This window comes from Diorhabda carinulata, chromosome X, assembly GCF_026250575.1.
Source record: "Diorhabda carinulata isolate Delta chromosome X, icDioCari1.1, whole genome shotgun sequence".
NCBI lineage: Eukaryota > Metazoa > Arthropoda > Insecta > Coleoptera > Chrysomelidae > Diorhabda > Diorhabda carinulata.
Genome location: NC_079472.1, coordinates 60,008,731 through 60,023,006, shown reverse-complemented (window position 1 = coordinate 60,023,006; position 14,276 = coordinate 60,008,731). Strand labels below are relative to the sequence as shown.

The 14,276-nt window shown below is 29.5% G+C and overlaps 3 protein-coding genes across 3 annotated transcripts; 1 reads left to right on the top strand and 2 right to left on the bottom strand.

The window, feature by feature from the left end:
• Positions 1-2,198: 2,198 nt before the first annotated feature.
• On the bottom strand, positions 2,199-5,413 carry LOC130901817 (eukaryotic translation initiation factor eIF1). Its single transcript, XM_057813428.1, has 3 exons — positions 5,104-5,413; positions 4,595-4,752; positions 2,199-2,588 (listed from the first exon to the last, which is right to left on the bottom strand). Exons 1-3 carry the CDS (start codon positions 5,129-5,131, stop codon positions 2,442-2,444), a joined length of 333 nt encoding a protein of 110 aa, XP_057669411.1. The 5' UTR covers positions 5,132-5,413; the 3' UTR covers positions 2,199-2,441.
• Positions 5,414-6,375: 962 nt separating this feature from the next.
• LOC130901816 (three-prime repair exonuclease 1) lies at positions 6,376-10,430 on the top strand. Its single transcript, XM_057813427.1, has 3 exons — positions 6,376-6,795; positions 9,182-9,620; positions 10,140-10,430. Exons 1-3 carry the CDS (start codon positions 6,525-6,527, stop codon positions 10,339-10,341), a joined length of 912 nt encoding a protein of 303 aa, XP_057669410.1. The 5' UTR covers positions 6,376-6,524; the 3' UTR covers positions 10,342-10,430.
• Positions 10,431-12,181: 1,751 nt separating this feature from the next.
• Positions 12,182-13,044, bottom strand: LOC130900566 (uncharacterized). The gene is made up of 2 exons (XM_057811264.1): positions 12,849-13,044; positions 12,182-12,684 (listed from the first exon to the last, which is right to left on the bottom strand). Exons 1-2 carry the CDS (start codon positions 13,042-13,044, stop codon positions 12,227-12,229), a joined length of 654 nt encoding a protein of 217 aa, XP_057667247.1. The 3' UTR covers positions 12,182-12,226.
• Positions 13,045-14,276: the final 1,232 nt, after the last annotated feature.

Genomic DNA, 14,276 nt, shown 5'->3' with positions numbered 1-14,276 from the left:
ATCTTCGTCTTCTATTTCATATTCTACCAGGTGTAGTGCTCTGGAGTTCACACTTCGAGATAATGTGAATGAAGGTTTCGTCTTCTGTGCAAAAAAAATTGCACACCGCATTATCTGCTAAGTATAGCGTCTTAAACATGGCCGGATTAAGCTAGGGGCTTGTGGGAGCTATTTGGAAAACATTCTGTATTTTTTTATGTGTTGATACCACAAATCTATCGTATTAATATTATTTTTTATATATTTCATTTCCGGGTTTCCGAATCCCTCGTCGTTATTTTAGCCCCGGGCCTTATGAATCTTAATCCGGCCCTGGTCTTCAGGCAGTAGTGGATTTACCAGTCGGCTGTAGCTTAGAGCGGCAAATTTTTGAACAAAATTTTTTTTTCAACTTATTCATAAAGAAGATTTTTAAATAAAAGAAAAATAATTTTCTTAACGATTTGTAAAATATGCTAATAATTGTATTTTTGAAAGAATTTTTGTCGCGAAAAAAAAAACATTATCTGACACGAAGGGTTAGTTCCCCGATTATTAAGTTGAAATTTCATTGTTAGAAAATGTAATTTGAATAATTAAAAGTTAAGTTCAGGTCCTATGAAGGGATTATTTTCCCCACCCTGATCAAAATTAGAGTTACAGCACTCAGACTAGAAAATTCTGTTGTTACTTAAGTGCTATCAATTCGTATTTTGACAAGAAATCCAGATTCGTATTGCAGAAAAAAATTATTTGTGGTTTTGAAAAATTAAATCTTAATATAAAGATTGTCATGGTGATAAAGATTAAAGATAATGGATTATAGTACAAGTAAATTAGGCGATTTTGAGCTAAAACCTTAAATTGAATTGGGCGGTTTTGATTTTCTAGATTTTGGGATACTGAATAAGTCTAGCAGCTCATTCGAAATTGTGAGACTTGAAACTCAAAAAAAATTTAAATAAAACGCAAATAATTCGAAAAAAACTGGCGGAACAAAAAATGTGGAGTACAAAATTTTCTACAAAAAAATATTTGTTCCTAACCTCAAAATTTTCACCTTAAAATGGGTTTATACACTCAAAAATATTTTGAACCGCGAATCCTATGAGGATTTCGACACAAACTGCCGGGACAAAAAAATGTGGAACACAACATTCTGCACAAAAAAGGTTTCAATTTTTTCCTAACCTCAAAATTCCCATTTTAAAATGGGTTTGAACGCTAAAAAGTATTTTGAATCGCGAATAACTCGAAAACTCCGTAGAATTCGAAAAAAAGTGCCGAAGCACAAAATGTACAGAACAAAATTCTCTACAAATTGGTCTGGGAGCATTTTTTTCTAACCTCAAAATTTTCACCATAATATGCATTCAAGTAATCAAAACATTTTGAATCGAAATCGATGAGGATTTCGAAAATACTCTCGGGACAAAAAATTTAAAGCACAAAATATTGTACAAAAGAGGTTTCTATTTTTCCTAGCCTATAAATTTTCACCTTTGAATGAGTTCAGTTACTCAAAAACATTTTGATAGCGGATAATTCGTAAACTAAGGATTTTGACGCAAACTGCCGGGACAAAAAAGGTTTCAATTTATTCCTAACCTCAAAATTTCCATTATAAAATGGGTTTGAACGCTCAAAAGTATTTTGAATCGCGAATAACTCGAAATCGGTGAGGATTTCAAAAATACTGCCGGGACATACCAAATATCTGAATACAAAAACAACTTAAAATTTTTGAATAAACTTACTCTTGGATATTTAAGGACATATTGACGGAAAAACGGGACATTTTGAACTTTCTATACATTTTCAAAATTGTAAGAATAAGGATACATTATCCTGAGAATATTGAAATAATAATCAACCAAGGATGAAGATAGTGTTCGTGATCGCGTTTTTTTAAAAGTTATAAAATTTTGTGCTACACATTTTTTGTTGAGACAGCTTTTTTCGAATTCCTCTTAGTTTTCGAGTTATTCGCGTTTCAAAATTTTTTTGAATTTCAAGTCCCAAAATTTTTAGTCTGCGCCCGCCAGGCTTATTCAGTAACCGAAAACCTATTGAGAATTTAGAATATTTTACCTGTACTATTATACAAATTTCAATTTCAAGGTGACATTCTTCAACTATGAAATATAATTTTTCATCTAGGAATGTTTTTACTTGTTATTCTGTCCAATGTAGCAGTATTAGGAATAAAAATGCTTCAGCACTAAACCAGACATTTATTATTAATTGAAACACATTAAAAACTAAACATCAAAAAGAAAAACACAATATTTGAGAACTAATGTATTTACGGAAAGGCACAATTATAAAATTATTGTACAAAACTGCTAACCGCTAGCTGCTAGCAATTTCGAATGGGCATATTCTGTTAATAATTCCGTGATATAAATAAGAGCGCAGCATTTGACATTTACATAGATTAAAAGTATCACTTCTAAGGTTCATTAGAAACCGTGTACCTTCAGTTGGTCCGGTTTTGCCAAACCCGCCTTAGTAAGCCACTGGCATATATTTTCTCTTTGATCACCTTGCAATTGGAGAACTTCTCCGTATTCGGGGTGTTCTATTACTGTTCCATTACATGCAAATTCCTGAAACAAATTCAATTATTCAATATCATCTCTTATTACTTTGAATTTTAATAATACACCAATTTGAAGCCCTTCTTATTTCTGTAATTAAAACAGATATGCATTTCAACACACAACATATTTTTTTTTTAATATCAATAACTTTAATTAAACCAGATCTCAATCCTGTTAATAAAAAAGAAATATAATTGTTGTACACAGCTTCATTCACTTTCACTATTATCCTCAAAGGAGTAAAGTGGCTCAGATTCAGATTCATCCAATTCTGATTCCTCAAATCCTGAGATTTCCTATTCATCATTTACTTCAATTTCCAAATATAATCTAGATAAGTTAGTTTTGCTACCCTGTCACTAGTTGACCAATTTCCCCTTTTATTGTGAATCTGGTCAAATGTGTTAAATTTCTCTCAGTGGTAACAGATGTTACTGGTACCCCAAGAATTTTTATTGCAACTTCCGCCACCACAGTAAAGAATCTTAATAGACGCTAATTGCTTTCCTGTCCTTTCTTCACAAACTGTCTGGGCCAAATTCCTTGCTTTTCTCTGAAAACAGCCAAGTTTTCTCACCCAGTGTGCTTCGCTGTTTTGTATATGAAGCTTATTGTATCAATCACCTCAACAAGAATTAATTTTAAACCTACTGCTGCTGGATCAAGCATATTAGCTGCTAAGTGAATTGGAGCCATGCCAAGTTCGTTTCTAGTTTTGAATTTCGTTAGAATTACCTTCTCTTCTACAGTTTGCAGTGAAAAAGATGGAAATTTCTCAATGTTATTGAACTTTGTTGGTGATTATATTAATTTGATGCTGATTAATTTATAGAACTGTATTGGTATGGACAAATGGTTTAATCAGTTCTACCATTTTGTTAATTCTCACCCAGAAAACATCACATCGACAATCCTCTTCTTTATGGCTTTTGCCCAGGACACATCACTAAGAAGAAAACAAGTACTTTCCTGGCTAATTCCATATTACACTGAATTAAATTTCCTCTGAAATGCGTGGTGTTCGTCAACCTTTGTTCATGGTAGTTAATATGAAAAAATCTCCAACAATTTTTGTTCAGAATATGTTCTAAACATGTACTCCTCTGTTTAGTCTCATTTTTATACTAGCTAGGAGAATAAAATGTATTTAATATTCACCTAACTGAATAATTAAGATTTATTCTTGATATTTTGAATAACAAAATCAACTACTACGATTTTTTATTACATGTACTTAGAAAAATATATGGGTTAGAGGTTAGTTTGTGGTAAAATCACAAAAATGACAATAGATTGAGAATCCTGATACAAGTTCAAGGATGTTTTGTTGGCACTACAAATGTACAATTTCAAATATTCAGGATCTCTACAGCGAGCAAAGCAGTTAATTATCTACAACAGGTTTAATTCCCTTCTTCAAATATCACAAAAGAAAAGTTTAACAAACCCTTTCAATAACTATATCTGGTTTATAACATTATATTTTTAATGTTGGTCTTTTGTTCTTAAATTAACATTGTCAACTTTTTTCTTTTCTCCTGTCGTACCTAATGTTTGATCCGATTTTTCTTATTTCCAAAAAATTAATTTTTTGTAGAAGGGCAGCATATACTAAGAATGAATAACTAAAAACTGGAGCCCTTCTCAGCTTAACAGAAAACTCCAGTAGAAAAATTATCAGAAAAAGTACCCAGACTCAATTCATAATTGTACAAAGAAACAATCAAATAAACACTGGTTAATCTGACCAGTGGATGGTTGAAATATGCTGTACTTGATGAATTTAAAATTAACAATAGAAGATTAAATATTAAAAAATATGCTTTTTTAAGATTTCTTACAATCTGTACTTTGGAATTTCTGTTTTTTTCCCAAATAACATGAAATCAATTATACATTTTAAAAGTAGAGCAAATATATAAGTCAAAAGATGAAAGCAAATAAAATTTTTTTTGGATTATTTCAAAAAGGCATAATTTCAAATTATAATGTAGGGGAAATAGAAATATTACCTTTTTACATGCTCGAACAATCTTCTTCAGATCATATTCTTTGGAGAGTCCTTGGACAGTAGTCAAAGTCTTACGACCATTACGTTGTTGTATTCTTATGTGAACAAGTCCGTCTTGAACATCGTCGTCTGCACCCTTACTTGCATCAGCAAATGGGTCTATAATTTGGTTTTAACGTATATTACATTAAGACAATATTGTAAATTAAAGACTAGAGCTATATTCGTTTGAAGTATAATGGGCGTTACTGTTAGCGATAAATTTAATGATCAATTTAACGAAATTAGGGTATAAATTACAATTTCCAGGTTATAATAACGTTTCAACAATAACTTTATAATAGAAATAAATGTATGTTATTCAATAATTATAACGAAAAGAATACTTAGATAAAAGCGGTTATGATAAAACGTTTCAAAGAAAAATGTGTCATAGTTAAAATTAGTCGCCATTTTGTCTTTAGGAAATTTTCTAATGTTTAAGATGTTCTATATTTAAAAACAACTTACCGAATGTGTTAAGATTCTGGATGGACATACGATATTCAAGAAATACTCTGGAAAATAAAAAGTACTGCAATCTGCACAAACGGTATCCAAACTTATATAAAATAGATCTTCGGAAATTTTAACTTGCGCAGCAAATTTGAGAAACGATTCAACTGAAAGAAAGAGAAAGAGATCCGATCGGATGATGACGCTACCCAGCAGGTGAACAACGGTATATTAGTAAAATTATAAACGGTATAATTTTAGACAAAAAATAATATGCCAACGTGTAACTATGTTAATCGAAGTAAATTTGACAGCGTTCATACAAAACAAATCTAATTATTAAACAAAATAAATTTTCATAACTAATATGAAAACTCCCAATATTTTTAACAAATAAAAGTTTATGTTGGTGCCACTTTTTCGCTTTGTCATATTTTTATCTATGGTTCTGTCTAAATTGTAATATGAAGTTTCTTTAATTTCTTTGATTAAGGTACGATTTCATGTTGACACTTGACGCTGGGCTAAAGTGTCAATTTAGGACACGTGGTATAATTTCGATCATTAAAATATACCACTTCTGTCAATAATCTGTTTAACTGTAAACATGAAATGAATGTTGAATTTAAATTGTCAGTTGTTCAATATTAATGGACGCATTACATTCTAAGCTGAATATTCGATTTAAAAAGCTGAAAAATGTTTAGTTTTGACGCTGCTCCAGTAAAAATTGGACCACATGACCTCATTTGACAATATGAAATTGCACCTCATTGTGACATTATCCCAATTTCTACGTTAATCGTAGGGATAATGTTATCAATGTTAAGCTGTTTGAAGTAATAAAAAATAAAATCAATTGTCGAAATATGATAATCAATATATAATCATCCAATAATATGAACAAGTAAGATATCTTGATATTATACTTATGAATAATAATTATAGTTTACTTTCAATTATAGGCAGGGCTTGAAATTTATTTTCGTTTTATATGTGCTACGAGAGTTTCAGTGTTCATATATCAACTTTCGTAAATCATATTTTCGTTTCAAAATCTAAAGACAATTAAACGTAAATTTTATTGTCGGGTATTTTCTAAGTGTGAAAGCAAAGTAGGGATATTCCATTTATTACTGAATTTATAAAGAAAATTCTATTTAACTTGAAAAATTATGCACAACAGCATACATAATTGATAATCTAAATCCACCTCAAATTTAATCTTTACAATTAGTAGCACAAAATCGTAGTAGATATAATAATCAGTGATAGAAGAAGAAAATTGAATTTATAACCTATCAATTTTGTTATTATTTACGACAATTTTAATTGTTTTATCTTTTGTATGAAATTCATTTTATCAGTAAAGAATAAATATGGGTGTGACTGAATCTGAAAACATAGGGAATTTATAGATTGTACCAGTTTATTAAATGTTCAAACATTTAGTTACTAGGTACACGTATTTAAAAATGGATTCTCCCTCAAATGCTATATTTGATATTAAAACATTCGCTTTTTTTGATCTTGAAACAACTGGTTTACCTTTTCAAGAAAATAATACAACTAAAATTACAGAATTATGCTTAACAACTGTACATGCCGAACACATTCGGCTGGGAGTATTCCCACGAGTTCAAAATAAACTAAGCTTATGTTTTAATCCATGGAAACTGATATCGGAAGGTTCTGAAAAATTAACAGGTAAGTTTTTTAGTGGTGATTTGTATCATAATTATGAATCATCTGTATGTAAAAATATTATTATTTTTGGATGATTTTAAATCTATAATTTAAAATTAACTACGTTATATTTATTATCAATAACTATTCTAATTACTAAAAAATAACAGTTATCAAAATAAAAAAGTACACAATCTGCACAATCAGCATGGTTCTAAGCATAGCAGATTGGAATAATTTACTTGGGACATAGAGGCTAATTATTTCTACTCTCGTTTTATACAATAGGGCCCATATTTGATCAGCTATAATAATTAAAAAAATAAAACATCTAAAACTACAAAGTATTTTTTCATTGATTAAATTTAATTACAATCCTTTTCTAAATGGAGCAATGAAAAATGACTTGTGGAGTAAAACCCTGAGGTTATTCCCCTCAATTGTCTATATGGGAGCCAGTATCAACAAAATTTGTGATTGAGTAAAATGGGCTAAACATGACTTAGGGGAACTGCTTTCCCATCCGCTTTCTTGTCATCTTAAGAATTTGCAGTTCAATTGGCGTGCTCATTCGCCGTAGCACTCAGATTCCACTAGGACTTGATTAATAAAGATTATCTTCAATTAAATTTATTCACTGACTATGTCACATTATAGACATGGACAATGAGCACTACATATATTGATAATTGAGAGACGTTATAGTCTAACAACAAAATGTATTAGATGTGAAAACTCTTTTATATCCTAGAAAAATAACTTTTTGTGGTCATAGACTTCAAGTTAGCTTTTGAGGTCTAAAAGCAAAAGAAATTATAAAATTCAAAATATTGATTTTCTCTTGTAAGTTGTTTAATATTTTAGGGAGTAGGAGAAAGATGCAATTTAAATTAAAATTTCCAGAAACGTCTTTGGGTTTTGTAATGTTGGCATAAAGGGTTGTCTTTCAGTTGCTTTTATTTTTTATTTAGAACATTCAAACATATAATACTGTTAAATTGAGAGAAATAATTTTAAGTTTGGGAGTTCAGTTTGTAGATCATGGTCGATCATTATTTAAATAAAAAAAAAATTAATAGTAGGATAAAATTCATTGGAAAGGGAGAAGAATAATAAAAATGAAAGTAAAAATAATTTACAGGCGATCTGAGGTCGGGAAGAGGAAGGGGATGAGTTTTTAAGGGTAAAAAATGGTTTATTTCGATTTCCGAAAAAATTACAAGGCCCATGGAAAAAACTCGAATGACGGAGATATAGGTAATGAAAAGCTCTACAACTTTCTCATTTACATTTTTTTCAAATAACCTCAAAATTTATGTGAAAAATTGAAATAATCGAATTCGTGGTTTTTTATTTTTATCTTTTACAAACAATTTTTTTCACGAAACTTGATAAGATCTTATTTTGTATATCCCAAATACATAATTAATTCGATTTGAAATATTTATTTTTCAACCTTATTTTGACTTAATATCGAAAAAGTACGATAATTTTCAATTGATAATTCTCCTGTCAAAATATCAGTTTTTTTTAAAAACATCGGGAAGGTTTTTGTTCGTTGAAATCTATACTTTCTGATGGTGTGGAAAATATTACCATCATCATGGTAAATAATAAACGAATAAGGTGAAAAAATAAATATTACAAATCAAATAAATTATGTATGGGACATAAGAAGGTAATTTCTTACCAAATTTAACGGAAAATTATGTTTTTTCTAAAAGATATAAATAAAAAATCCAAAAATTGGTTATTTTAATTTTTCAAATAAATTTTGAGATTATGTGAAAGAAGTGTGAGTACGAAATTGTAAACCTTTTTATCAACTACAATTTTGTTACTTAACTTTTTTTATAGGACTTTTAGTTGTTCCATAAATCGAGGTAAACAGTTTTTTATACTTAAAAACTCACCTTCTTCTTTTTCCCGATCTCAGATTCATTATATTCTCCTCCTTTTCCATTGGATTTCATTCGTATATGTAATATTCTTATATGGACAGTTGATATGGGATACTGTGCCGACAATATTCATTTTCTTTCTCGTTCAAGACACTCTATCTATACTGCGCATGCTTGAGATTGCGCAGAACCGAGCTGGAACCTCGGAGGATAGAGAAATCGTTGTCATTCTGTCTTCTTTAGTCAGAACAACTTCCACTTAAAGAAACTGTCCATATAATTATGTCTAAACGCACAAGATTTTATCTTTTTTTAAACGAAATTTCAATTAAAGACCTAAATTCAAAACAAATCATAACGAAATATATATAAAAAAAATGTAAGAAGTAAAAAGTTGCAGAAAAGAATAAAATGTTTAGAATGGTTGAAAATTCGCATGAAGCGATTTCAAAATAACATAGTCACAGATTAATACTTAATTAAGTATAAAATTATATTAATTTCAGGTCTTTCAAATAGTCTTTTAGAGCAATCTTCGCGATTCTCTAAAGAAACTGTAGCTGCAATTAATAGTTTTCTTAGCCACAATCCCCAACCGATATGTTTAGTAGCACACAATGGAAATCATTTTGATTATCCATTGTTTAAACGAGAAATAGAAAAAACAAATTGTTGTCTATTGGACAATATTTTATGCGTTGATTCATTGCTCGCATTTCGAGAAATAGAAAAAAATCAACGAAACGAGATTACAAAACAAAATATTGATCAAGTTGATAGAAGCGTACCAGTTGAATTTACGCCGAAATATGACGAATTGTTATTCAGTTGCGAAGCTCAAGCTAAGAATGAAACAACTCCTCGGAAACAGATTATAAGGCAAACTGATACTTCAACACCTGCAAAAAAATTGAAACCGATCGTTCCAAAAATTTTAAATTTTAGGTAAATATTTGTTTATTTGATTTATTAGATAATTTTCGTAAATTATAACAATAAACAATTCTAAATGGCACATTGTGTTTATTGTTTTTTAAAACACAATATAATTAAATAATAATAGTCACCTATTTGTGAACATCCTTTTTTGAGTCGTATTTTCGCCCGTGGAGTGCAAGTTTTTTTAAGTAGTTACTACCTAAACTAAACTTTAACCTAATTTAACCTAACCACTGTTTGATTCCTTAGTATCCATAATATAATATTAAGTAATTTGGAATTAAAACTCTCAAGTGTACCAGCCATTATTCAATGTTTCATTTTTCACGAAAAGGTAACAAAAAAGTCTACAAGCAACGAAATTAGAACTACTTGTGACATCACGTGGTTGTCACGTGCCAAGCAGTTACGCAAACTGAATGAATTTTCGTAAAATATAATCACCGAATTTATTAGTTTTAACTTAACATATACATTTGTCTTTTCTCCTTTAATGGTTTGATTTTTGATGTTCTTTTCTTACAGTGGGGGGTACAAGTTGGGTGACGTATACTCCAGACTGACAAAAAAGGAACCGATCGGTGCTCATCAAGCAGATGCAGATGTTCAGATGTTGATAATGTGTGCAGCAACTTTGGGCGATACTTTTGTAGATTGGTGTAACCAAAATGCGAAAAAATTATGTGATATACCTACTATGGTACCTGGACGTAAAATTGGAACATAGTTTTATATTGATTTTAAACAAAGGGGGGGATATTTTATTTATATTTATATCTATAATATTAATGAGGAATATAATGACGTATATTAGAAGTTCCTTATTTGCATTTCCTTCATTCATTTCTATAAGGAAAAAGTCTGCTCTTGTATTTAAGGTAGCAAATGATAATAGTTACACTTCTGCTATGTCTGGAAATCGTTTACAATCCTCGGACTTTAAAAAACCAAAATAAGAACAATCTGCCAGTGTTTTGGCATGGTAATAAGAAAGCTTGGGTTACAAGCGGTATTTTTTCTGATTGGTTCCTAGTGGCGGATTAACTGATTGGTTGCCTGTTGGCTATTAATGTTCTGACCTCTGAAATTCCATAGCTTGTTTCACAAATTATTCAAATTACATTTTTTTATCAAAAAAATCTCAACATTATAATTTGAAAACCAAGGGTTCATATAAAATCTTTGATAATGTTGACAGCTAAGAACTGTTTGCTTTAAGCAAAGTTGAATCGTGTGCTACTTTAGTAAGATTAGGTATGTTTTGAAACTATTCAGCACTTATATAATATGGATAAAGGTTATACCATGAGTTACTTTGATACATATTCTTTATTACAGTTTAACAATAAAATCATTAATTATATTGTCCTACAAAATAGTATACTACATAACGGGTTGTGTACACTATCTTACCTACGATCACGTAAACGTATTTTTCAAATAAGAAAGTCAGTTAAATGATAATACACATGTGTTGGAAAGTATTTCAACATATGTGTTGAAAAGTATATAAATACCTTAAATTTTAGGTACTTGCAAATATTAACATTATGCTCAATAGATGAAGTAGTTCTCAACATCACTGAATACTGTGGCCACCAAGTCGGACTTAGAACTTTTAATGACAATTCATTCATATAGGTCAGAAGTACATTCTTTGAAAACGAACTTTTTATTCTATTCCTTTGTCTCAATTTAACAAATTAATCATAAGCACTTTGATACTTTACTCTAGATTTCGCAGGCAATAATTTTCTGAAGGGGTACTTTCAAAATCAATAGAATCCATTTTTTTGCCAGTAGAACTTAATTTTACAAAATGACTGCTTGTGTGTTTTACAATTAATACTACAGCCTACTTAATATAATTTTTATTTTAAACTTTTAACTTACCTGTTAGTAAAATCAAAACAATCAAAAAGAATGTTTCCCTTTACTATGGAGAATAAATTTTCATTCAATTACTTTATACATTACTCAGTAATAGTGATAACACTTAATTTTATCGTTTAAATTATCTTGTAGACACTAATATGTATTTGAACACAAATCAAAACAAACCTTCAATTTTTATTGTAAACACTAATATAACCTCAAATAATCATATTAACAACTACTTCAGTTTTCTTAAATTTGATATTCCCTCTATCGTTTTAGACCATATATAATATAAAAAAGAAGTATAAAATGAAAATTGATGACATTGAAAATAATGGGGATTTTTACTCATTTCGAATCCAGATTCAAAAACGCATACAAGTCAGTGGCATTTTACAATTATTGAAGAAACCAGTTTTATCATGAATTTAATACATTTATATATGAAAAAATGCTAATCTGAGACCGAAAACCTCAACTAGCAACCACTACTTCCTATGAACCATAGATAAAGGATAGTGGGATAGATAGGAAACTGTTCACATTATATTTGAACATTGCGACTAGCGCCACCTTGCGGGTTTAGGAAACAGCAACGACTAAAGATTTGGCGGAATGTTTAAAATTTTCAGTTCAAATCAATGTTCAGGTTATTTGGATTACGAAAAGCAAAAATAAAATACTTTCCCTACAATATATTTTTATTAACACTAAGTATATAACTAGATAGGTACTTAAATTATATTCAAACATTTGAGATTTTTCATTTTTTTTGAATATTTTAATTGCTTTTCAAATTTTTGTGCAGCATATATTTTCATCTTATCTGATGATTTTTCAACTTTTTGTTTCCCTTTCACAATCTTATTAATGTTTTTCAACCATACAAATAAATGAAATTTGGAAACATAATAAAGAAACGATTTGAACGTATCATGATCTTCACAACGAAAAACATCCTCTGTAAATTCATTTTTCAATAATGATCTCAACACTGAGGTAATGTTTGCCAAGTGACATAATTGGGGCAAAATGTTACTTAATAAAAATATACATTTATTGAAAATTTTATTGAAATTGGTAGAAGGTGGAAGACTGGAAGCTACCCTATAGAGCTTTTTTGCTTTTGGTGTTAGTTCCGAAGCTTTTCTTACACCGATGCTAGAAAGCAATCTTGTGGATTTGTTTAAACCTGAAAATAAAAAAATATTAAACTCACATATTACAAACACAGTATATAATGGACTAAAAATTATTTTATGAAGCATTATTTATTAAAAATCAAATTTCCTAAAAAAAAAATGGTTTTTGTTTAATCTATATATCTTTTATCATTTATTTTACAAAAAAACTTACTTGAAATTTTTGTTGGAGTACACATCATGACCTGGGATTGCATATTTTGTTCTGGTGTAATAAGTTTAGATGAAGAAACTGGTAAAACTTCTTCACAAATCAATTTTGAAGTTGATGGTATGGAGATGTTAACTGTTTCTACTTCAGGTGAACCTATTTGCTCTGATAAACTATGCTTTGAGCGTAGTTTAACCATTTTGGCAGAAGAAACTGTAAAAAGACATATTTCTTTCATTTATTGTAAATACTTATAGTTATTATTAGTATTACTGTTTCACTGATATCCATGAGAAAGAGAAAAGAAAAGAGAAAAATTTATAATTAATAGATTTGGAAATTGATTAAACTCACCTTCTTTCCTGTTAGAAGCATTAAGAAATAGAGAAGGAACTGCATCCGGTTTTAAGGTCGATTTATTTCTGGTTCCAACATAGCGGGCTTCTGCACTAAAGTGAATAGTACAAATACGGTACGACTTTCGGACTCTTTCCATAGGCTTCACCTTTAAGTCTTCTCGGCCAATTGCATTAATCCAAATATCATACAGCTACAACAAAATTTTATTTGTTAGTTTTCCTGTCTTCTGTGAACTATTATTACTATATATACCTATATAACATTATGTTGACTTAATTTTTCACACCTTTAAATATAAGCAAAAATAGGCATTTGGGCATCCTTGTTATAATTGTTACAGCCATTAACGCAACAGTTAAAAACCATGTTGAAAAAGTTCTTAATCAATAAGCTTAAAATCACAAAAAAATGGCGGAATCCGAATAATGAGAGAATAACACAAAACTATAAACGCACAAATAAAACTATCCAATTTACTAAACACCAATAATAACCACAATAGTAATAACGAAATAATAAACTTGTTGCTGTACCTCTCAGCTGATAGATCGATAAATAATTGTATACCATGCGCAATCGCGGAGCTGTGTTGCGCCCTCTGATGAGTTTAGGAAATAAGAATATGTAGTGAACTTTCACGCTCATTAAAGTTACCAGAGCATGCTATGAACTAGGAATGGTAAATGTACAAAACAAGTTGTTGGTATCAGGGCAGTGTTGCCACAATTTAAAAGCTGAATGTAAAAATTGAACTAGAAAATGTACTAGATTGTACCAACTTCAAACAAATTTAATAAAATTATAGAAAGATGTATAAACATAAGTTTAAATTAAATTTTTTTCCAAAAATGTTATAGACTGTGTCAATTATTATTTTAAGGATGAAAAATTTATATAAAGTTTACCGATAAAATTAGCAATGCGGTACAAAAATCTCAGGATCTAAATATAAATCAACTTGGCTCTGTTTTCTAATTATTGTTACAATCTAGTACAATTTCTATTTTATTTTATTAAACGAAAATATAAAATAACTTTATATTTGTGAACGCAGGGAAAATGTATTAGAAA

Coding starts and splice junctions, on each gene's coding strand:
- LOC130901817 (XM_057813428.1), bottom strand. CDS start 5,131: ATGTCCATCCAGAATCTTAACACATTCG. Junction 4,753..5,103: donor CCAGAATCTTAACACATTCG/GTAAGTTGTTTT, acceptor ACCAAATTATAG/ACCCATTTGCTGATGCAAGT. Junction 2,589..4,594: donor TTGTTCGAGCATGTAAAAAG/GTAATATTTCTA, acceptor AATTTGTTTCAG/GAATTTGCATGTAATGGAAC.
- LOC130901816 (XM_057813427.1), top strand. CDS start 6,525: ATGTTCAAACATTTAGTTACTAGGTACACGTATTTAAAAATGGATTCT. Junction 6,796..9,181: donor AGGTTCTGAAAAATTAACAG/GTAAGTTTTTTA, acceptor TATTAATTTCAG/GTCTTTCAAATAGTCTTTTA. Junction 9,621..10,139: donor CCAAAAATTTTAAATTTTAG/GTAAATATTTGT, acceptor CTTTTCTTACAG/TGGGGGGTACAAGTTGGGTG.
- LOC130900566 (XM_057811264.1), bottom strand. CDS start 13,044: ATGGTTAAACTACGCTCAAAGCATAGTTTATCAGAGCAAATAGGTTCA. Junction 12,685..12,848: donor TACTCCAACAAAAATTTCAA/GTAAGTTTTTTT, acceptor TTTTATTTTCAG/GTTTAAACAAATCCACAAGA.